Source organism: Mustela nivalis (assembly GCF_964662115.1).
Source record: "Mustela nivalis genome assembly, chromosome: 1".
Taxonomy (NCBI): Eukaryota; Metazoa; Chordata; class Mammalia; order Carnivora; family Mustelidae; genus Mustela; species Mustela nivalis.
In genome coordinates this window covers 118,010,759-118,036,761 of record NC_139020.1, presented here as the reverse complement: position 1 = coordinate 118,036,761, position 26,003 = coordinate 118,010,759, and the positions used below count along the sequence as shown (strand labels likewise).

Below are 26,003 nucleotides of genomic sequence, written 5' to 3'. Positions count from 1 at the left end.
CAAAAATAAACTCAAAATGGGTTAAAGACCTAAATGTGAAACCTGAAGCCATAAAACTAGAAGAAAACACAGGCAGTAATCTCTCTGTGGTAGAAACATTTTTCTAGATGTGTCTTCTTTGGCAAGGGAAATAAAAGCAAAATTAAAACTATTGGGAATACACCAAAATAAAAAACTTTCGTCCAGCAAAGAAAACCACCAATAAAAAAATAAGGTCAACTCACTCAATAGGAGAAAATATGTGCAAATGATGTATCCAATAAGGTTTTATATATATAAGATTAATACCCAAAATATATAAAGACCTTATATATCTTAACACCAAAAAACCAAAAATCCAATTAAAATATGGCTAGAGGACAGGAGTAAACATTTTTCCAGAGAAGACATACAGATGGCCAACAGACACATAAAAAGGTGTTCAACATCACTAAGTATCAGGGATATGCAAATGAAGACCTAGGAGATACCACCTCATACCTGTCAGAATGACTACAATCAAAAAGACAAAAAACAAGTGTTGCCAAGGATGTTGAGAAAAAAGAACCCTCTTATACTGTTGGTGGGAATGCAAGCTGATGCAGCCACTGTGGAACATAGTATGGAGGTTCCTCAAAAAGTTAAAAACAGAACCAGCATAGGATCCAGTAATTCCCCTGCTGGGTATTTACTCAAAGAATAAACACTTACTGGAGAACATATATACACCCACTGTGTTTACTGCAGCACTATTTACAACAGCCAAGATATGGAAGCAACCTAAATGTCCACTGACCGATGAATGGATACAGAAGATATGTTACATATGCACAGTAGAATATTACCCAGCCACAAAAAAGAATGACATCTTGCCATTTGCAACACTGATGGATCCAGAGTATTACGCTAAGCAAAAAAAGTCAGTCAGAAAAGACAAATACCATGATTTTACTCATATGTGGAATTTAAGAAACAAAATAAAGAAAAAAAGGCAAAAACAAAAAAACAGACTCTTAACTATACAGAACAAACTGGTGGCTGCCAGAGGAGAGGGAATGGAGGGATGGGTATAACAAGTGAAGGAGATTAAGAGTACAATTATGAGCACTGAGTATAATGAATAGAATTATTGAAGCATTATATTATATACCTAAAATTAACATAATACTGTACATTATTAATACTTGAATAAAACTACTTCACACATTTATTTTTTTAAAGATTTTATTTATTTATTTGACAGAAATCACAAGTAGGCAGAGGCAGGCAGAGAGAGAGAGGAGGAAGCAGGCTCCCTGCCAAGCAGAGAGCCTGATGCGGGGCTTGATCCCAGGACCCTGGGATCATGACCTGAGCTGAAGGCAGAGGCTTTAACCCACTGAGCCACTCAAGTGCCCCTACTTCACACATTTCAAGAATGAAAGAAAGAACTGAAGCCCAAAGGCATCTTTGTAGTTAGCCAAAAAAAAAAAAAAGTTGTATGGTGACAGATGGTAACCAGACTCATTGTGGTGAGCACTGCATAATATACAGAATTGTTGAGTAACTGTGTTATTTACCAGAAATTAATATAACCCTGTATATCAAGTATATTTCAATAGTAAAAATTACAAGAAAAAAAGTGATGTAATTGATGAATGTTATGAAGCTTTGGAAGTTTTGGGCACAAAGGAATCAAGGTCAAGAAGAATAGCAAAGGGGCTCCAACAATTATTTAAGTGTGGTGTGACAACGGCCTGCACAGTATATGAACTAAGAACACAAAAAAGAAAGAGTGCAGCTGAGAATCACTCAGATAAAGAACTGGTAGGGCTTGGTAATGGGAGTAGACAGTAGAACGGGGAAGAAACTCCCCAAACTCCAATCTGGGTCAGGTAATTACAATGCATTGGTTCCTGGGCAACTTAATCTCAAGGGCTAAGAAAATATCCGCAACTTTAAAAGGGGAGGGAGTTGATATAGTTGTTTATTTTGTCAAGTGTCCATTTTTAACTAAATACCAAATACTATCACAATCATTTATTTAAAAGATTTATTTATATATTTGAGAGAGAGAGAAGAGAGAGGGTGAGGAAGGGAGAAGCAGAAGAAAAGGGAAAGAGAGAATCCCAAGCAGACACTCTGCTAAGCATGGAACCCAACAGGGGACTCGATCCCATGATCCTGAGATCATGACCTGAGCCAAAATCAAGAGTCAGATGCTTAACCAACTGAACCACCCAGGCACCCCCACTTCACTTTTTTTAAGGAACACAAGCTTAGGAATGATATAACCTGAAAACAAACAGTCTTTTGAAAAAAAAAAAAAAAGAAGAAGATAAGAAATTAATTAGGATTCTAATTTTAGAAACAGTTCTGAAAATGTTCAAGGAAAAAAAAATTGGCAGATGTGTCTCTATGTTCTGGCTACTTCCAAAATATCTTGTAATAATTAACACTTTTCCCAGTTCACACAGCACCTTTACAAATGTGGTTTTTAAAAAAAGGAAAAAATTAAGAGAAGTGAAGATACCTTAACAGACCCTTAAGACTACATCAAGTGGGATAACATTCATATCGTAGGGCTCTCAAAAGGAGGAGAGAGAGAGAAAGGGCAAGAAAAATTATTTGAAGAAGTAATGGCTGAAACTTCTCTAATCTGGGGAAGGAATTAAAATCCAAGTCCTGGAAGCCCAGAGTTTCAAATAAGATGAGCCCAAAGAGATCCACACCATGATACATTATAATTAAAATTCTAAGAGTTAAGGATTAAGAGAGAATCCTTTTTTTTCTTTTTTTAAAGATTTTATTTATTTATTTGACAGAGAGAGATTACAAGTAGATAGAGAGGCAGGCAGAGAGAGAGAGGAGGAAGCAGGCTCCCCGCTGAGCAGAGAGCCCGATGCGGGACTCAGTCCCAGGACCCTGAGATCATGACCTGAGCTGAAGGCAGTGGCTTAACCCACTGAGCCACCCAGGCGCCCAAGGATTAAGAGAGAATCCTAAAAGCAACAAGAGAAAAACAACTTGTTATGCTCAAGGGAAACTCTAGAAGGCTATATAAGCAGATTTTTCAGTAGCAACTTTACATGCCAGAAGACAGTGGCATGACATATACAAAGTGCTGAAAGGAAAAAACTTCCAACCCAAATTAAATTCCTTGTCCAGCAAAGTTATCATTCAGAACTTAAGGAGGATTAAGAGCTTTCCCTATAAGCAAAAGCTAAAGGAATTCACCACCACTCTACCAGCCCTACAATAAATGTTAAAGGGACTTCTTTAAGCTAAGTAATAAGAAAACATAGGAAAGTAAAAATCTCATTGGAAAAGGGAACTATATAATAAAGGTAGTGACCAGTCACTTATAAAGCAAGCATGAAGGTTAAAAGATAAAAGTAGTAAACTTAGCTGTAATTACAATAATTAGTTAAGGGAAGCATAAAATAAAACGATATAAAAAAGAATCACCAAAAATAAAAAATGTGGGGGGTGGGAGTAAAAAGGCAAAGCTGTGACTTCCATTTAACATTAAGTTGATATCAAGTTAAAACACTGCTACTGGCATAAATATTTTTTGTGAACCTAACAGTAACCACAAGGAAAAAAACTTACAGTAAATACACAAAATAAAATGAGAAAGGAATTAGACGTAACACTAAAGAAAACAAGCAAACCGCTAGGGAAGAGAAAAAGAAAGGAGCAGAGAGGAACTACAAAAACAGCCAGAAAACAACACAATGACAATAAGTATACGCCTATTAAAAATTACTTTAAATGTAAATGGGCTAAATTCACCAATCAAAAGAGGGTGGCTGAATGAATTTTAAAAAATGAGACCTATTTATATGGTGCCTACAAGACTCAGAAGTAAAAACACACAGAGGGAAAGTGAAGGGTTAGAAAGATATTCCATACAAATAGAAATGAAAAGAAAGCTGGAGTAACTATACTACTATCAGAGAAGATAGACTTTAAAACAAAGATTATAAGAGGGGCATTTGTGTGGCTCAGTTGGTTAAGTGTCTGACTCTTGATCTCAGTTCAGGTCTTCACCTCAGGGTCAAGAGTTCAAGCCCTATGCTGGGCTCTACACTAGGCTTAGAGCCTACTTAAAAATAAATAAGTAAGTAAGTAAGTAAGTAAAATAAAGACAGGCATTATATAATGATTTAGGGGTCAACCCAGCAAGAAAATACTACATTTATAAATATATATGCCCCCAACACAGGAGCACCAAAATATATAAAGCAATTATTAACAGACCTAAAGGGAGAAATTGAAAGCAATACAATAGTAGGAGGCTTCAATACCTTACTTTCATCAACAGATAGATGATCCAGACAAAAAAATCAATAAGGAAACACTGGTCTTAATGACACATTAGACCTGATGGAGTTATACATATATATAGAATATCCCACCCAAAAGTAGCAAAATACACATTCTTATCAATTGCACATGGAACATTCTTCAGGACAGATCACATGTTGGGCCATAAAACAATCTCAATAAATTAAAAATTTAATTTAGCTCATATTAAACTCATATTAAAGGTCATATTTTCTGACCACAATGGTACAAAACTAGAAATTAATTACAAGAAAAAACCAGGAAAACCCACAAAAACATGGAAATTAAACAGCATGCTATTGAGCAATCAATGGTTCATTGAAGAAACCAAAGGAGAGATTTAAAAAAAAAAAAATCTAGAGACATATGGGCACAAAAATCAGACATACCAAAATCTATGAGATGCAGCAAATGAGGTTCTGAAAGGGAAGTTCATAGCAATACATGCCTACTTCAAGAAACAAAAAAAATTCTCAAAAAAAAAAAAAAAATCTAACTTTGCACCTAAAGGAACTAGAAAAAGAACAAAAAAAAAAAAAAAAAAAAAAAAAGAGCCCAAATGAGTAGAAAGGAGAAAATAATAGAGATCAGAGTAGAAATAAATGAAATAGAGATTTTTTTAAAAAAGGACTTATTCATTTGAGAGAGAAAGTGGGGAGAGGGGCAGAGGGACAAGCAGACTCCCCACTGAGCAGGGAGCCTGATGAGAGGAGGCTCGATCTCATGACCTGAGCCAAAGTCAGACACTTAACCTACTGAGACACCCATGCATCCCTGAAATAGAGACTTAAAGCATGATAAAAAGAGATCAATGAAAGTAAGAGCTGGATCTCTGAAAACAGAAATTTAATAAACCCTTCAGTAAACCAACCAAGTAAAACAGAAGAGAGGATTCAAAGACGTAATATCAGAAATGAAAGAGAAATTACACCTGATACCACAGAAAAAAAAGGATCATAACAGACTACTATGAACAATTACATGTCAACAAGCTTAACAACCTAGAAGAAATGAATAAATTCCTAGAAACATATAATCTTCTAAGAATGAATCATGAAAAACTGAAAATGTGAATAGATTGATTAACTAGTAAGGACACTGAAACAGTAATCAAAAGCCTCCCAACAAACAAAAGTCCAGAACCAGATGGCTTCACTGGCAAATTCTACCAAACATTTAAAGATTTAATACCTATCCTTTTCAAACTCTTCAAAGGAAGGCTTCCAAGTGTTTCATAAGGCCAGCTTCATCTATACCAAACTAGACAAGGACACCAAAAAAAAGAAATTATAGGCTAATATCCTCGATAAACATAGATGTAAAATCCTCAACAAGTTTAGCAAACTAAATTCAACAATACATTAAAAAGGATCATATACCACAATCCAGTGGGATTTATTTCAGGGATGCAAGGATGGTTCTGCAAATCGATGTGATATACTACATCAATAGAATGAAAGATAAAAATCATATCATCATCTCACTAGATGCAGAAGAAGCATTCAACAAAATTTGACATCCAGGGATGTCTAGGTGGCTCAGTCGGTTAAGCCGCTGCCTTCAGCTCAGGTCATGATCCCAGAGTCCTGGGATCGTGTCCCACATCGAGCTCCTTGTTCAGCAGGGAGCCTGCTTCCCTCTCTGACTCTGCCTGCCACTCTGCCTGCTTGTGCTCTCTCTCTGACAAATAAATAAATAAAATCTTAAAAAAAAAATTCAACATCCATTTATGATAAAAACTCTCAACAAAGTAGGTACAAGAGGGAACATACCTCAACATAATAAAGGCCCTAAATGACAATTCTATAGCTAACATTATATTCAGCAGTGAAAAGCATTCAGGAAAAACACAAGAACACTCACCACACTTGCCACTTTTATTCAACATAGTATTGAAAATCCTAGCCATAACAACTAGGCAAGAGAAAGAAATGAAAGGCCTCCAAATTGGTAAGGAAGAAATAAAACTGTCACTACTTGCAGATGATATGATACTATATATAGAAAATCCTAAAGATTCCACCAAAAAAACTGTTAGAACTAATAAATGGATTCAGTAAAGTTGCATGATACAAAATCAATATAGAGAAATCTGTGGTGTTCTATACACCAATGATAAAACAACAGAAAGAGAAATTAAGAAAATAATCTCACTTATAAATGCATCAAAAAGAATAAAATACCAAAGAATAACTTAACCAAGAAGGTGAAGGACTTGTGCACTGAAAACTATAAGACATTCATGAAAGAAATTTAAAAAGACACAAATAGTGAAAAGATATTCTGTGGTCATGGTTTAGAAAAATTAATATTGTTAAAAAGTCCATATTACCTAAAGCACTCTACAAATTCAATGTAATAGCTATCAAAAGTCTAGTGGCATACTTCATAGACCTAGAACAAGTAACTTTAAAATATGTATGAAACAACAAAAGATCATCAATAGCTAAAACAATTTTGAGAAAGAAGAACAGAGTTGGAGGTATCACACTGCTTGATTTCAAACTACACTACAAAGCTATGTAATCAAAATAGTATGGTATTGGTAAAAACAAAACAAAAAAACAGATACATAGATCAACGGAACAAAATTGAGAGCTTAAATATAAACCCATACTTACATAAACAATTAATCTATGATAAGGGAGCCAGGAACATAATATAGATAAAATACAGTCTCTTCAACAAATGGTGTTGTATAGCCACATGCAAAAGAACGAAACCATATACAAAAATTAACTCAAAATGGATTAAAAACTTGAGTGTAACCTGAAACATAAAATTACCAGAAGGAAGAGGCAGTAAGGTCCTGACATCAGTCTTAGCAACATCTTTATGGAACTGACTTCAAAGGCAAGGGGAAAAAAAGCAAAAATGAGCAGATGGGACTACATCAAACTAAAAAACTTCTGTATAGCAAAGGAAACCACCACCAAAATGAAAAGGGAACCTACCAAATGGGAGAAGTCATTTGCAAACTATACATATGGTTAAGGAGTAAAGACTTAATATCCAAAACATATAAAGAACTTTTACAATTCAGCAACAAAAAACCAAACAGCCCTATTAAAAAATGGGAAGAGGATCTGAACAGACACTTCCTCAAAGACCTACAGATGGCCAAGAAGCACATCACTAATCATCAAGGAATTATAAATCAAAACCACAATGAGGTATCACTTAATGTTAGAATGGCTGTTATTAAAAAAGACAAGAAATAACAAGTGTTGGCAAAGATGTGGAGAAAAGGGAACCCTAGTACACTGCTGGTGACATTGTAAATTAGTGTAGCCACCATGGAAAATAGTATGGAGACTCCTCAAAAAATTAATAATAAATCTATCATTTGACCCAGCTATTCCACTTCATATTTATCTAAAGACTACAAAAATACTAATTTGAAAAGATATACCCCCATGCTCACTGTAGTATTATTTACAACAGCCAAGATATGGAAACAACCTAAGTGTCCATTAACAGCTGAATGGATAAAGAAGCTGTAGTATATTTATAAAAAGGAATACTACTCAGCCATAAAAAAGAAGTGAGATCTTGCCATCTGCTACAACACAGATGGACTGTGCAGACATTATGCTCAACAAAATAAGTCATATGGATAAAGACAAATACCATATGATTTCACTCATATTTGGAATCTAAAAAATAGAACAAGTGAACAAAATGAAACAAAAGCAAATTTAAAGAGAACAGACTAGCAGTTACCAAAGTAGAAGGGAGTTATGGGGTGGGTGAAGAGGGGACAACAGTATGGCGATAGTTGGGAACTAGACTTGTGGTGATCACTCTGTAGTGTATACAGATAACCAACTATAAAGCCACATACTTGAAACTTATAGGATAATAAAAGAGTAATCTGAAGCCATCTACAATATTATTTAATGACCAAAGCTTTTCTGGATGACAAGAGTTATCAGCTATTGTAGTACATTTTAGAATTTACATTTCTGTATAAGTCATTCTGTTGTCTGGTCCTAATAACAACCCTGGCAAATAGGCGGGGCAGATATCTTTACTTACAGATGAGAAAACCAAGGCTTAGAAAAGCTGCTTGAGTTCCCCAAGGTAGTAAGTGATGTCCATAATCAGGCTTTCTTTCTACTCTACTGATTTTTTTTATCATTATCTCATTGTTCATTAGTTACAGGATATCTGGTGAAACCATCACTTGACAAGATTTGGTTCATCTAAAATATGCCTGATAAGACTATGTACTCAAACATTATTAATTCTCTAAATTTTGGGGGAAGGGTAAGTGAAAGAGGCTTAGATTAAAAAAATAAAGCTTCAAAGATTTGTTGATAACTGATTTAAGAAAAGAATTACTATACTCCAAATCTTATGTTTTTCAAAAGAAAATGCTGCTAAGAATCTCAACTGTGTGAATATTACAAGATAATCTGGACCTCCTGCTGTAAAGTTGAGGAAAATAAAAGATGTCTGTAGATTTAAATGAGGAACAAAAGACATGAATAAAGAGCATGCTGAGACAAGACAGATAATAGTACACAGAAAATCCATCCAAGTATGTGGTAAGATGCCCACCCAGGAGGCTGATTAGTAATAGGACATTACAGAAAAGGTGTAAGGTTGATCCTTACATAACAATGGTATGAGCTGCATGGGTCCACTTACACTCAGATTTTTTTTCAATAGATACATATTTCTTTTTTAAAAAAATTTTATTTATTTTAAAAAGACAGCAATGGAGGTGGGGCACAGGAGAGGGAGAGAGGGTCTTAAGCAGACTCCTTGCTGAGCAAGGAGCCCAATATGGGGCTCAATCTCATGACCCCAGAGATCATAACCTGAGCTGAAACCAAGAGCTAGATGCTTAACCAACTGCATGAGGCAGTTGCCCCAAATATGTATTTCATATTGTGATTAACAAGTAAGACAGAGGTTGCCAAATGACTGGAAGGGAAAGGTGGGGGAAAGCTGTGGAAAAGTCTGGGACAGGAACAAGGAACAAGCCTGTTCCTGGCATTCATCATACTACCCACCTCAGGGATGCTCAGTTCATTGAGGTCTTCAACTGAGAGATGCAAAGGAACAGGCTCTGGGGAGGGATTCTTTACAAAGTGGCAGGGCCAGTCACTGGCCAGTGTTGTTCAAGGACCACAGAATGATAACCTGCCTCCCTGTAGTAAAAGTTCCAGGAGAACTCTAGGGACAGGATAGCATCAAGCAGAAACCTAGCCTTTAGAGAGGAAAGCCGGGAGGGGTGCTGTCCGCAGTGCTGAAAATTCTCTGAGGCTAAGAACCAACACCCAAGGGGCGGCCTCTTGAAGCTTGCTAGCATTTCCCACAAACAGAAACTGTAATAGAACCATGCAAAGGGGGTCAGGGGAAGCGAGTGACCTAGCAAAAAGGTTTAAAGTTGCTCTGCCTTCACCAGTTCTTTGACTTCCCCTAAACTGTGTCTGCAATGTGGTTTCCTACACTCCTGGGAAGAGCACAGAGTAGGTGTCACTCTCGGAAACAGCTTTGCTAACTTTGGGTGAGGATGAGGTGATGTGTGGTGCCTCACTCTACTAGTGTACTGTACTGTACTATACAGTAACTGCATTTTTCTCTTCCTTATAATTTTCTTAATAAAATTTCCTTTTCTCTAGCTTTACTGTAAAAATGCAGCAAAGAATACATGTAACACACAAAATATGTGTTTATCAATTGTTCCTGTTATTGGTAAAGTTTCTAGTCAAGAGTAGGCTATCAGGACTTTTTAGGGACTAAAAAGTTATACATGGATTTTTGACTGCATGGGAGGTTGGTGCCCCAACCTCTGTGTTGTGTAAGGGTCAGTTGTATAATGTTTGAGGGCTATCATTCTTTTCTTTGTATGACAGAGTAACAGGGCTCTGTTCTAGTAGACCCAATCTCCCCCTTTTAATGGTATACAGTTTATAATGCCTCTTCTATCCTGAAATGAAATTCATAGAGATTAGAATCTACCTACCCAAAAAGTTTTTAACAATACAATGTTCTGATATGTGAAGAAGAAATAGTAATTTATTTTTTTTAAAATATGTATTTCACTATACAAATGTTTGGAGACATAATAAAGTAGTCATATAGGTGACAATTTATGAAAAATAAGTTTGGATTTAAAAATAAGAGTATCAGAAAGCACTCTGAAGCAGTATAGGACAATGAAAGAGCAGAGGTACAGACCAACACTAGAATGAAAAACAGTATTAAGATAGTAATGGACACAGGAAAGTAATCCTAACTGAACTCAGAATAATATGCCAAGGTAAATAACAAAGTAAAAAATAATAATAATAATAATAAGCAAGTTCAATATCACCATGAATGAGCCTGGTCTTACTTATTTCTAACCATGGTGTCAAAATAATCCTTTATGCTACGTTCAGAACATAAGCAAGAAAAAGGGGATATTTATTGGACTCATGAGATAGGGAAGGAAGAAAGTATCACAGAAAGCTCATCTGCCCATATTCTGTTGAATGGTGCAACAAGGAAGAGACAGAGTAGATAAAAACAAACCCATACTGCATGAGGCAATAAAGCAGTTGTGTAATAGACTGGTGACAGTTATTGGATAAAACGGAAGAGCTATGGTGATCCCCAAGAAGGCAGTAACAGGAAATATTATTCGAAGTTGTATTTTAAAAAATCCAAAAAGATCCCTATATTTCATGTACCTCCACTAACTTAATAATTGAAGTCTAAACAGCAATTTCAAATCACCTGTTACATAATTTCAGTGTGTTTCATCGCATTGGCAGTAACAACACTATTGCACTGAAATTCCTTTCAACTAAATATGCAAATTGGAAATGCTGCAATTCTTAGAGTATAATGTGCAGAGTGAACAAATTACTCAATTATTTTGAGATGGTATCTTTATTTCACTTGGGCTCCCTCTTCATATCAACTGTGATTCTAAAAATGATTCCCCATGATTCCCATCCCTTGGTTATCCAACACTATTCTAGGTATGGCAGTGTAGGGATGTTACAAAAGTAATTAAAGTCCCAAATCAACTGACTTCAAGGTATGGAGATTATATGGGTAGATCTGATCCAACAAGGTGAGCCCTATAAAAGCAGAACTGGTGGCAAAAACAGGAAGTGATCTCTAGCTGACAACTAGCAAGGAAGTGGGACCTCCCACCTTCAAGTATAAGACTTGGATTCTGTCAACTAGCTAAATGAGTATAGAAGCAGATTCTTCCCTAGAGCCCACAGGTAAGAGCCAGCTTGACTGACACATTAATTTCAGTCTTGTGAGGCCCTATGTGGATAACCGATAGAAGCCCAGTTTCTAAATTCCACAGCCTTGGGCTAATAAACTAATGTTATTTTAAAAACAAGCCAAGTTTATGATTTATTTATTAGGCAGCAACAGAACACAACATTAACAACTTCCTCTTAACTTAATAAGATTTTGGTTTAATTTCTCATGAAGATATTTTAATATCAATATGTACTACAAAACTATCAATTTGTATTTATAGGGTAGTTAGCTTGGGGGGGGGATACACAAAAGTCAGAGTAGATGCAGGACAAACTTTTACTGAGTTGGGACTCTCTCAGGTGCAGTGAGACATCTAGACACAGCAACTCTACTGTGGCAATAAAAGCACTCTCATAAAATGTTTAGCAAATCTCAAGAGGAAGGAATTGGAACCCAAGCAGCTCTGGAGACCTCAGTTGTACCTCATGAATTTAATATAACTGGGCTACAGTGGGCCCCAATCTCTTTCAACCCAAAATTCCAAATTCTTGGGAGAAAAATATCTGATCAGTGCAGTATGGGTCCAGCCAGCTATGGCCTGAGAGGGAGTTAGGGAGTAGAAATGCCCTTGCTATCAGGAAAGACAAGTCTGGCTGTGGAACTGGGAGAACTTCCAGGGAGGACAAACTCTCCTGAACGGGGCAGCTCTAGACATGTCTACCACACTCATGTTATGGGAGTCCAGAACTAACCTGAGTTATGTTTACCAGTACCTGGCTACTTTTAAAAATTCTCATACCATATGTATGTATGTATGGCTCCATTTTCTCTCAAAACATTGACTCTGCATTTTATTCTTTACGCTTATGGATTTTTTTGCTCCCTGTAATGAATATATAGCACTTACAATTAGAGAGAAACACCTTTCCCCACTCTACTGGCTTCTATGAAAAGAGTTTTCTCCCAAATAATTCTTTTTTCTGTTAATCACTTCATCTCAGGAAAGGATGAGTCATCTGAACAGTAAATTTGAGAAGAATAAATGGGGAGAGCTCAACTCAGCCCTACCCTGGGGTTTTCACAAAGAACTCCAAGGTCTCTATTTACTCCATGCCACCCTAGTCGCTGCTGCCTAGGGCAGGGTGGGTGGTGATCTAATTCTGGAGTTCAGTTAGCAAACCCATTTAGTTTGCACACAAACACACAGCTTCCAGCTAGGCCTTTATCACTATACGGTTGATTTTTAGGACTCCGATGCAATTCCTTTGAGTTATTTCTCAATGTTCAGACAAAAGCAAGAAAATGGGGGTTATTTGTTGGACTCCCTCAAAGACTCCAGTCCAAACTCATTTTTAAAATCCTTTTACACAGGGGCGCCTGGGTGGCTCAGCGGGTTAAGCCGCTGCCTTCGGCTCAGGTCATGAACTCGGAGTCCTGGGATCGAGCCCCACATCGGGCTCTCTGCTCAGCAGGGAGCCTGCTTCCTCCTCTCTCTGCCTGCCTCTCTGCTTGCTTGTGATCTCTCTCAAATAAATAAATAAAATCTTAAAAAAAAAAAAAATCCTTTTACATGGGTGCCTGGGTGGCTCAGTTGGTTGGGCAACTGCCTTCAGCTCAGGTCATGATCCCAGAGTCCCAGGATCAAGTCCCATATCAGACTCCCAGCTCAGCGAGGACTCTGCTTCTCCCTCTAACCTTCTCCAATATCATGTGCGCGCGCGTGCTCTCTCTCTCTCTCTCCCCCCCGAAATAAATAAATAAATAAAATAAAATCTTAAAAAAAAAAAATTCCTTTTACATCCATTTTTAAAGGAGAAAATAGGTGAAATTCCCTTAATTACCATTATTTTCTCTTTTTCATTTAATTTTACCTTCCTTGCTATATTCAGCTCTGTAATTCATTAATTCATTACCTGCTTTATTTTCATAATCTGATAGTAAAATGCTGAACCCTTACTGAACTTAAAGTTGGGAAAAAACCAGGGGCACCTGGGTGGCTCAGTTGGTTGGGTGTCTCTAGATTTAGTCTCAGGTCAAAATCTTGGGATGGTAGGATCGAGGCCTGCATTGGCTTTGCTGAGCACAGAGTCTGCTTGGGATTCTCTTTTTCTCTCCCTCTGCCCCTTACACAGCTTGCTCTCTAACTAAATAAAATCTTTTAAAACACACACACACACCCCTGGGAAAATCTTAAGGTAATCTAATCTGTGTATTCACTGCAGAGAGTTTAAGACCATGGGGCAAAACCAAGTCTCAGTACCCAGATTTCTTGTCTCCAGTGTTCTTTTACATATACTGTGACACTTAAGTACAATTCTAATTTTACTTCTGTAATATTTCTGCCAGCTTTTCTATGATAATCATTTACCCATCAACTAATTCCACCCACGTGTTTGCCATGTTCCTCCTGCATGACAGATTGTGAACTCTGACAGTTTCTCTTTGGCTCCTGCTGATAGCAACTTTATCTTAAGCTATAACTGGGCGGTCCTGCTTTTCTTGTATGCTTGGTCATGGCAGACTAGTTTGTGTTCCAGTAAACTTGTCTTTCATAGAAACAGGTTGCAGAATTTTGCTTTTATAAACTGTTAACCATCACTATAACTTTTTATTTTGGAAAAATTAATGAGTCTATTTGTATAAACATTAGAAATGATGCATTTATGCTCTACTCAGTCACCTTGTAGATTTACTGTTATTGCTCCTTTTTCTTCTTTTAACAGATGTAAAATCCTGTAGTTTATTTTTGTATGTTTGTTTTGTGTGTAGTTCACTTTAAATCACGAGGTAATCTATCTCAGCTGCCTATTTTTCTTCCTTTAAAAAAAAAATTTTAATCTTGTTTTCCTCATTTTTATTTCCTATCATGTATTACATATTATATTTATTATATCTTCTTTTTATTTCAAGATTCACAGAAGTGATATATAGACACTCACTAAAATAGAGAGTAAAGAGGAGAACTTCTCTTTTATTCTCCCCCAAATACCACACCCCTCCGTGGGGATAAGCAGCAGTAGCAGTTTAATATATATCCTTCCACAACTCTTCCAGTATCTGCAACTTGCTTTTTTCCTAGGAATTTTTCCTAATCTAAAAACATCAACATATTTTAATAATTATTCTCATTATTTTCACCTTATGAACTATGAAATTAAACTCTGGATTGACTGAATTTACAGTGCCTTCCTTTGCTCACTCTCTTTCCCACTTCATTCTACTTGTGTAAGATCTGAATTATCTTATGAAATTCCAAATGGACACCCTGCAATCCGTATCAGGCTCTCAAGCCATGCTGCCCAGTGCAGTGGCCACTACCCACATGTCCCTATTGAAATGTAAACTAAAAATAAATAAAACTTAGAACTCAGTTCCTTGGGGCATTTGGGTGGCTCAGTTGGTTAAGCATCCGAATCTTGAACTCACCCTAGGTCTTGATCTCGGGGTTGAAAGTAGAAGCTCCATGCTTCTACTTCACACACAAAAAAACAAAACAACTCAGTTTCTCAGTCCCACCAGCCCCATTTCAAGGACTCAACAGCCACTTGTGACTAGCAGCTCCTGTCTCAAACTGTACAGATTCAGAACGCTATCACTGCAGAATGTTCTACTAGACAATGCTCATCTAAATGCTTGGTTAATTTTGTTTATTTACCTAGGAGTTAAATACCCTTTGATAAGGTTCTTTCAAGGTTTCATTACTTTTTGTAGGTATTTCAAAATGTCTCCATCTGCAGGAAATTGCAAGATTATCTAGACACCTAACGCTTTCTCCTAACTTCATGTGGATTTTTTTTATTCTTCAAAGTCTAAAGTCCTAGGCTGTCTTACTACTACATTTTAAGATCTCTTTTTCTGCCAGAAATTGCTTATCTTTGGGGTGCCTGGGTGGTTCACTGGGTTAAGTCTCTGCCTTCAGCTCAGGTCATGATTTCAGGATCCTGGGATTGAGCCCTGCATCAGGCTCTCTGCTCAGCAGGGAGTCTGCTTCCCTGCTCTCTCTCTACCTGCCTCTGCCTACTTGTGATCTCTGTCAAATAAATGAATAAAATCTTAAAAAAAAAAAAAAAAGAAAAGAAAAGAAAAAGAAAAGAAATTGCTTATCTTTGAGTTTAGAAATTTAACAAATAGGAGCCCAAGAAGTGAAAGAATTTTTTTTCCTTGAAAAACAGCTTCAGTGTGGAACTCCATATACTCTCAATAGCCATACTAAGTTGGTCCTTCAGTTCAGAAAAGTTTTCTAGTATTTTTTCTGATTGTTTATGAGTTATATGTTCTAACCTTTTCTACTGCTGGTATCCTTACTTTTGCACAAGCTGTACAGCCAAAATCCATCTTCTAGATATGTTAGTTCTATTACATTATTATTAGTCTGTAGAATTTCATTACTTTCCCATATATTCATTTTTCTGTTGTTCAGATAGTCATTCACACATTAGCTAATCCACCAACACCATAGTATCTCTGAACCATTTGGCACTACATATTTTGTAATGTTCTTTTCTACATTTTAAATGGTGAACTCTGAACACTCCCAACAGCTGCTCTGTAATCTATTTAATTTTGGACTATAACTCGGAATTTTTACCTTTTCTTTTTCTTTATCACCTATTTATCTGCACTATGGCCTCCTTCCTGCCTTGTACTGATACCATCAATATTTTCATTTCATTAAAAAAAATTTCTGCCCACTCCTTTCTATAGCCATTAGCTGTCTTACCTGTTTGAATGCTGTCTCAATTTTCTTCTATTTGCTTAAGTTATCTAACAGTAAGGGCTGTGTGGGTGGGCTCTGTTTCTCCAGGCTCCCTCTTCCTTTCTAATGTTGTGACACTTATTAATTACACCAAGTTCTATTTTACCTCTGGTTTTCACACTGTTTCTGAAGGTGGCTTGTCTGAGGTTTGTTGTCCTTTCTGTTTGTGTTGGATATCCCCCTATGCTCTGCTACCTCTTCAAAAGCCTCTTTTAGAGGTCTGTTTTCTTAAAACAAGTCTTATACTAAAGGTAATCTAAAATGTTCATATAGCTTTTGTTTCAAAATTTCCTTTTTAAGACTATTATTACTGGGAAGTTAGCATGTTTTCACAAGGAAGGAAAATATTACAGAACGTAGTCATGTCCCCAGTCAAGTACACAAAAGTAAACTTGACCAAGTTGTGCCTGAAGCATGTTATTGTATTAATAATGAACTTAACCTTTGTAGTATCTCTATACAAAAAAGTCATCTAGTATTTGAGGTAAACAGAAAGAAAAACTGGCAGGGAGACAAGATGGGAGCCCCCTCCTTAAGGACACTGCAAGTTCTTAACATTTTGTTGTATTTTAGAGAAATACTCAGAATCAGCTTCCTGAATATGTCATTACAGTGAAGAAAGTTGTGAGGTGAGGAAAAATGAGTCAGACCAGATTATAGTGATAGGGCTTGGAAAGTGGTAGTGGGGTAAGAAGATCCAACAAAAGCTGTCTACTCTCCCTGACTGCCTCTCCGGAACCAGTTCTGCCACTGCAGACCCACTTTCCTAGACCAACTCTAGGAAAAGATTGCAAAAAAGCCTGGGGTGTTTCCCCCTTTCTTTTCATAGGTGAGGGGGTTCTAAACGATAGAAGATCTGGAAGAGGATGGGAAGGAAAGAGAATGCCTGTGGTCCCATATGCATTCCCAGCTGGACATTGGTCAGTTACGTGGTATATAAAGTGATGTACATATGTTGAAGATGATCTGTATCGGTCTTGACAATTAATGTCTTTGCTGAGCAGTCCTTAAACCACTGAATCACACTGCCACTCACTGAGGCTTCTCTAATCATAAGTATTTAAAGTGTCTTTGCTATAATTACAGTTTTATGCTAACTAAATCCAGATTCTCTCAGAAATAATTTTCTTTTTCTTTGAAGATTTATTTATTTTAGAGAGTTAGCAAGCGAGTGGGGGTTGGAGGAGAGACAGAATGAGAGGGAAAGGGAAGGAAAGAATCTCAAGTAGACTCCCCACTGAGCATAGAGTCTGATGTAGGGCTCAATCCCTGACCCTGAGATCATGATCTGAGCCAAGATCAAGAGTCGGACCTTCAACTGACTGAGCCACCCAGGTGCCCTCTCAGAAATAATTTTAAAATGTCATAATATATCATCAATCTACTAAATTTTAATCTTTTTTTCTTTTAAGGATTTTAATTATTTGTCAGAGACAAAAAGAGAGAATGAAAGAGAGAGAGCACATGCATCGAGAGCAGCCAGCAGAGGGAGAAGCAGACCCCCCACCAAGCAAGAAGCCGGATGTGGAACTGGATCTCAGGGCCCTAGGATCACAACTTGAGCTGAAGGCAGACGCTTATCCGGCTGAGCCACTTAGGCATCCCTACTAAATTATAATCTTTAACTCAATTCTAATAAAGCTAGAAAGATTATTTTTCCTTATCAGTAAATATCACAGATTTTAAAAAATGAAGAAAACTTATCCACAGCTGGAGATGAATTTTTTTTAAAAACTGAGTTGTAGGAGCACCTGGGTGGTTCATTAGGTTAAGTGTCTGTCTCCGGCTCAGGTCATGGTCCCAGCATCCTAGGATTGAGCCCCACAGTCAGGCTCCCTGCTCAGCAGGAAGCCTGCTTCTACCTCTCCCACTCCCCCTGCTTGTGTTCCCTCTCTCGCTATCTCTCTTTCTATGTCAAATAAATAAATAAAATCTTAAAAAAAAAAAAAGAGTTGTAATTTAGATACCACTAAATTCACCCATTTGAAGTGTACAGTTCAGTGGTTTTTAGTATGTCTGCAAGGTTGTGCAATCATCACCACTAATTCCAGAATACTATCATTACCTTAAGAAGAAATCCTGTAACCATTAGCAGTCACTCCCCATTCTCTCCTCCCCATAGTTCCTGACAACCACTAATCTACTTTCTGTCTCTATGGATTTGCCTCTCTGGACAGTAACATAAACAAAATCATATGGTGTGTAGTGCTTTGTATCTGGCTTCTTTCACATAGCACAATGTTTTCAAGAGTCAACCGTGTCATAACATGTATCGGTAATTCATTAACTTTATGGTATGGAAATTTGTTCATCCATGAATAATATTTTAAAAATCTATTTTTTGCTACCTATGTTAATTAGCTCTCAGGATTACCCAAGATTCAACTCAAGACACACCATATGTATTCACACATTCACCTCTTGGCTTACAAGATTATCAGTATATTTTATTTTCTGTCAATTTAGAAATCATTTTGTACATTATGGTGTTGGTTGTATTGTGTTTCAGTACTTTGATAAATACTTATTGGGCTTTCTAACTAGCACTGCTTTTTCTAGAAATTACCCCTTTCCTCCAACTTCTATATGGTGAATGTGATCTTGTTCCTGTCTACCAGGTCCAGGAATGAGACCCTGATTCAAGATAGACAAATTAGGCCTTTCACTGGGAAAGCGGAATTGGGTGTAGGATTCCACTTCCAACTAGCTGATCTCTTCATTGCAAGAGTAAATCTCAGGAGTTTTTGGCTACTACCATTTTTTGCCATGTAGGCTAAAAAATCAAGAAAACCAGTGTGCAAGAAGAATCAGAGACAAAGAGAGAATAGCAGAGATAAGAGATGGAGCAGGAATCCCTGAGTTCCTGGCAGGCTGCATCCCTATCCTTGGATTCCATGGGATAGCCTATAAACTTATCCTAAGTCCCCTTACATTTAAGTTGGTTAAAGAGGTTTCAGTAAGCTCCAGCCAACAGCCCTAGTATAATCATCTACCCAATAAAATTTTAAGGTCTTTAGCAGTAAGGGCTCAACCTCCATAGCACACATTACAACAATTCAAATGCATACTTAATCAAATCATCACCTATGGAGTACCTTGCAAAATTATCTATAAAATGCACTCAAGACATTCTCCAATGAGTATGTAAAAAAAAATTAGGATTGGTGTCTTTTCATAAAAATGCTATATTATTATATCACTGACTCAATATATCTTCGCACCCAATTTGCAAAACATTAATTTCTTCAGAAGTGAAATCATCTACTTTATTGTACTACTCCATCCCATTTGCTCTTGCCTGATATTTAAATCTTTTGAAAAGCATAGTGTTACATTTTCCTTAGAAAATTGGAAGCTTCTCACAAATAACAAGTAATCTCTATTTGCTTTTTAAGCAAACTCCCACAAAACCTACTAACAAATAATCTTCAGGGGCAGCTGGGTGGCTCAGTCTGTTGTGTCTGACTTTGGCTCTGGTCATGATCTCAGGGTCCTGGAATCAAGCTCCTACTTGGGCTCTGCACACAGCAGGGAGTCTGCTTGTCTCTCTCCCTGCCCCTTTCCCCCAGCTCATGTCCTCATGCTCTCTCTCAAATAAATAAAATATTTAAAAAAAATTCAGCGTACAGAAATACAAGTAAGTAACCTCATTTATAGTGGTGTGCATGTACAATGATGTGATGCGCGTGCACGCACACACACACGTGCACACGTGCACACACACAATATTACTCAGCCATAAAAAAGAAAGAGCTTGCCATCTGAAACCACATGGATGATTCTAGAGAGTATTATGCTAAGTGACATAAGTCAGAGAAAGACAAGTACCGCATGATTTCATTCATATGTGGGATTTAAGAAACCAAACAAAGAAAAAAAAAAGACAATCAAAAAATACACTTTTATCTTTAGAGAACAAACCAGCGGTTACCAGAGGGAAGGTGGGTGGGGGATGGGTGAAATAAATGATGGGGATTAAGAGCATACTTGCCATGATAAGCACTAAGTACTATACAAAATTGTTGAATTATTATATTGTACACCTCAAACTAATACAACACCGTATGTTAACTATATTAGAATTATAATTTAAAATAAGGCAAAAAGATAAAAATCAAAGATATAGAATGTTGGGAAATTAAAAAAAAACCCAACAGACTCTTAAATACAAAAACAAACTGGTGGTGGCAGGAGATAAGTGAACAGATAGAGGAGATTAAGAGTACACCTATCTTGATGAGCTCTGAGTAATGTATAGAACTGCTGAATCATATTTCACACCTGAAACTATTAATACTGTATGTTAATTATTTTTCAGTTAAAAAAAGTACAGCGATATCGAGCATACAGAGGTATAAATGAATGACCTCCCTGGAATCATTCTCTCCTTTTCTCCTCCGGCAAACAGGATATATTGTCAAACATGGATCATTCCCAGAAGGATAACTAATCTGTAATACAACGACACCGTGCACATGTAATTATTAGACGATAGAGGGTTTGGAGGCAAGAAACATTCCTTCACTGACAACTCAGGAGACACAGTTTCCTAAGTCTGCTCTCTTGCCCCAGGTTGAGGAGCCTGCTGCTGTAACTGAAACTGCAAACCTAATTCCCCGCTCTTCCTGGGAGTCCTCACTTCATTTTGCGAAGTTCTTTTCCCAAAATCAAATCCAGGATTTGTCACCTAATTGGTTCTCAGTGGGGATAACAGAGATAAAACCAAAAATCCAAAATGTTTTCTTAAATCCCTGTTAAAAATTCTATAGGGATAAAGGGGCTAATCCTTCAAAGTGCTAAGATTTGGTTCCTGAGTGGATTTTGTAAAACACATTAATGTCACTACCTTCTCTAAGACATACTGAAATTTAAAAAATTATACTTCCAATACTACAAAGGCTTACAGAGATAGAACCCCTTTAAATTACTGAAGAATTCCAATCGAGTACAACTGTGTACCTTGTCAAGCACTGGGGCAGTTTCTCATGGCCTTGGCCCCAAAGCTTCTCTGTAGCTGAAGAGAATTGTCTTGGCCAAAGCTCTGAGAGGCAAAATACTATTTACTTACTATTGGCCCCTTTCAAAAAAAAAATGTTAAACTCTAAGTTTAACAAATGGCCCACACAAGGACTTGCTGAAGTTCCCTGAGACTCAAACTGTTAGGAAGAGATTTTGGAAACCTACTTTAACCTAATTATTTCACAAATGAGAAGAAGGGGTAGACAAGAGATAAATGACTTGCTCAAATTCACAGAACTGATCAAACCAGCAGAATTAGAGTATGGGTCCTCGATTCACAGCTGGAAGCTCACTTCCCCCTACCATCTGTCTAAAATGTGTAAAATGGACAGTTTTGAAACCTCGGCTTTCTGAGAGAAAAACCAAAAACAGGGAAAACTACAACTTTCTGTTTCAAACGGGAAGCTGAGAGATTAAAGTGTTACATGTCAATTGATGGAGGTAAAAGGGAATATCCATCCAAATGTTGTGATGGGCTTGCCCTGGAGGCTAAGGGAAATGAAACCAAACACCAGATTTTTGCTGCAACCTGAAGGTTTTTTGTTTTGTTCTTACCATTTTTTACCATTATGAACTATAGTAACTATTGATTCTGTGTGCCCAAAGCTACCCCAATCCTCCTTTTCCATGAACAAAGCCTATAGTCCCTTGACCAGAAGGATGGGCACATGTCCTAGACCTGGCTAATCAACAATTTCACGTCACAGGTCTAAGTAAGGCCATAAAGAACCCTTTCCTAGAACTGTGATACAGATGCGGAGAAAAATAACTCCTCCCGCTTTCCTATCATGTGGAGAAGGCAGTCTGCAGCAGGAGAGGTTAAGAGCAACATTCAAAGAGAAACAGACATAAACAGAGATGAGAGATGTAAAGAGTCTGGCAACGTCAAATCCTTGGGTCTCATTCCTGAATTGGTTCCTTTGAGTCAGTAAGTTAACTCTTTATCAACTATAAAGCCAATAAATTCCTTTTCCAGTTCAAAATACTCTGAATTGAATTTCTGTCACTTGCAACTCAAAAATGCTAACATATACTGACCCCAGGAGACAGAACTAGATATGCTACTCTTAAAACAGGATAACTAATGAACGTTTATTTAAGAAAAACGTTTTGATGCATGTAGTCAGGCTCTACTGTTTCTTGTACCTACCAAGTCTGACATCCTACACTCACCAGCTTCCCTGTTTCCATTATAACCTGGCTGCTGAAAGTATGTGACTTTGCTAACACTTTCCAAGGATTTCCCTAGAATTTAAAAAAAAAAAAAAAAATCCTATTATATGCTTGTTTCATTTGATTTTCAAAAGAAGCTGAATGTAAGATATGTTCTAGGTAATATAGATTAAATGAGATTTTATCTCGTCTAGACTGTCAAAAAGATAATCTAGTCATCAACCTTATAGTATGCCATGTGGAAAGTTTTCAAATTTTTAACAATAGACACCAATGAGAATAACAAATCTCAGCACCTACCTCTAGTAAGGCTCCAGTTTGGAAGAATTTCAAAGGCTTTTCAATGGAATAATAAAGGCTATGATAGCTACCCTTAGCCAGGTATGCTCTGACGAGACCAACTGCTATAACCAGCCACCTATGAGAAAGAGGAAAAATAGCAATCAGGATATTAAAAAAAAAAAGTAGGTCAATAGGACTGGGGGTAATAGAAAGTTTGGTGACAACACATACTGTTAAAGGTGCCCTCAAGAATCAGTAACCCAGATTTATCGACTATGGCCCTCAAATGCCAAGATGTAATGCACAGAAATGTTGCACCACCAGCACCCAAGCAAGAGTGCTCAGCAAAAGCAGAGTGGCACCTCACCCATCTGGAGCTCAGCTTTTTGGCAAACTTGCCTGTTGAGAACAAGGCCAAAATGAAGAGAATAAGCTAAATTGGTCCTTGAGCAGCTAAATTAAGTGCCAGAAAGTCTAAGACAAGAGAAAAAAGCTGTTAAAGGAAAATTTTAAATGGCCTGTGCAGTCAAAGACTCTGTAATAATAATAGGGTGGAGGAAAGATGTTTTAAACTGTTTTCACAAGATTCTCACAGAAACATACCCATACCCTACTCTTTTAAAATTGCGAATGAGATAAGAATAAAAGGGGTGCCTGGGTGGCTCAGTCATTAAGTGTCTGCCTTTGGCTCAGGTCATGATGCCAGCGTCCTGGGATGGAGCCCCGCATTCGGTTCCCTGCTTGGCGGGAAGCCTGCATCTCTTTCTCCCACTCCCCCTGCTTGTGTTCCTGTTCTCACTCTCTCTCTCTGTCAAGTAAATAAATAAAATATTTAAAAGCAAAAAAAGAAAAAAGGTAAAAATAAAAGGTTGGTTTAAAAAAAATTTTTTTTTCTTAGCTGAGTTTCCCAAAATCAATTCAGTAAAAAAAAAGGGCCAGATAAATACAAAATACAAAACGGGGGAACACTTAAGCATATCACTGTGAATGTTACATTTCTGTTCTGTCCTTCTCAAAATGAATTTCTCCAGTCCTGTAATTTTAAGTACCATAGTGCAACTAATGGACCTTTATTATTAAGGTCTGTCTCCATAAAAGCAGTAACAGATTTACCTAAACAAATGTACAATCCTAACTAGGCAATGGGTTACATGGTCTTTGTTATTTTCAGAAACTATCATACAAAGATATCAAATAAGAATTTGCAAAAGAAATGAAATCCTTAATGGTACTGTCCCAGGACTAGCAACCTACCAAAAAAAAAAAAAAAAAAAAATAGACTACTTTCTCTCAAAATCCCAATTTCTTTTCTTGGCTTAAAACACCACTCCCCATCCTCCATCACTCAGGAATAAAGGCTTCTTTCCTTCTTCCCCAGTGTACCTTAAAATCTCTCTCCAGCCCAATGCTCTCCTTAATGGCCTTGCCTACAAAAATTTACATATAAATACAAATACTAACTCCTGAGAGGTTCTTTTAAAAATCACTCTCTGACCATTTATGCAATAAAGAAAACTTGCATCTGTATTATTTCTCCACTGGACTGGGAATCAAGGGAAATAGTTTTTAGATCTAGATCTATTACTAGCAAGTCAAGAAAGTCACAACCTCTCTGAACCTAGGTTTCAACACCAGCCATTTCTAAAGAAGCAATCAAGTCTACAATGCTTCCTATATAACTGTGTGAAAAATGCAAGGTGCTGAAATGCTAATCTGACATTAGCATCTGTGTTTAAAAGGGCGTGTGTCTATGTGTGTGTACAGATTTGCTTTCATCAGCATCTGGAGGAATCACAAAATTAGCACCTCCTGGGAGGGGGATCTGGGTGGAAGGGAAAGGTGAGAGGGAGTTTCACTGTATGCTCTTGGGTATATTTTTGAATTATGCACCTGCCAATGTAGTACCCATTTTTAAAATAAATAAAACTAGATGTTCACCCGAAAATTCTTTAAACTTGTCTGCATCTTTGAAAATTTTCATAATAAAATGTTAGCGAAAAGCTTTTACAAATGCTGGCTGGCTCAGTCGGTACACCAAGCGACTACTGATCTCTGGGTTGTATGTTCGAGCCCCACACTGGGTGTAGATATTACTTAAAAATAAAATATCAAAAAGAAAAACATAACAAATTGATCCTGTGATCTCCGCACCAAAACTAAGGGATCAAATAACTGGAGGAACCCTGGAGATCACCTAATCCAAACTCTTTAGTTTTACGGATGAAAAACTGAGGACAAGAAAAGCAAAGTGATTTATCCAAGGTCACACAGATAGCGTCAGAACTAGTACTAAAAACCTGCTGTGACATGGGATGGGCTAAAATGGAAAATCAAGAGGAGGTAAAACCTGTTTAAAGCGTCTATCTCCCTCCTCCCCAGTAACTCTGCCTTCCACCTTCCCTACCCCAATCCATCCTAAAAAGTCTCAGCTCAACTAAAGCACAGCTTTGCTCATATCACTGGTCAAAACTTTGAACGCTTTTCCATTACCTTTCGAATTAAAGCTCAGTCTAGATTTTGAAAATAGCCGCCTAAATAAATGGTCACTCTGCAGCCACAGCTCCCTCTACTCCCCTTGGGGGGAAACGGCTCGTATTCGTGACTTGCCGCCCGGGCTCTCCTCGGCGCTGCAGGATAGCCGGCACGCCGCAACCCCCCCCCCCCCCCAACCCCAGCCCAGACTGACCCCTGACCAGCTCACCCGTCCTGCCAAGGCCCTCGGGACCAGCGCCAGGGCGACTTTCCCCGTGTCCCCCTGAAGCCGGGGAACTCCAGCTCGGGCACACCCAGTGCCTGAGAACTTGCTCGGCCCCTCGCCGAGGGGATGTTGTCCCGGGCAGGCACCTAGTCCGATTCGGCTGCCCTCAATGCCCCGGAACCCGGCCCCTGACACCCGCCGCCTCCGCTGCCCCGCGCGCTGGCCCGGCCGCTCCGCCGGCCGCAGAGCCCCCTCCCCGGCCCGGCTTACTCCCCGCCTCCCCGAGCCCCGGCCTCACCCGGCCGTCATCACCACATTGTAGATGACCAGATACGCCGTGGCCAGAGGCCCTGGGCCCTTCTTTTTCCGCGCACCGCCCGCTTCGCCGGCCCCGGCCCGGGCCCCCCCGCCCCCATTCCCCTTCGTCGCTGCAGTCGCCGCCGCTGCCGCCATGTCAAGCCACCCGAGCACGCTCTCCTTGCGCGAGCACAGCAGCCCGGACAAGGCACCGCGAGGGGGCGGAGGGACGAGGGAGAGGCGGGGTCG

The 26,003-nt window shown here is 38.2% G+C and overlaps 1 protein-coding gene across 1 annotated transcript in view; it reads right to left on the bottom strand.

Annotated features, from left to right (window-relative positions):
* HACD2 (3-hydroxyacyl-CoA dehydratase 2) overlaps positions 1-25,988 on the bottom strand; it is a 120,998-nt gene extending 95,010 nt beyond the window's left edge. The window contains exons 1-2 of the mRNA XM_082744270.1: positions 25,756-25,988; positions 22,778-22,895 (exon numbers count right to left, since the gene is read on the bottom strand). Coding sequence (XP_082600396.1) covers positions 22,778-22,895; positions 25,756-25,910 — 273 coding nt within the window. The 5' untranslated portion in view covers positions 25,911-25,988. The remainder of the gene's footprint in view (positions 1-22,777; positions 22,896-25,755) is intronic.
* Positions 25,989-26,003: the final 15 nt, after the last annotated feature.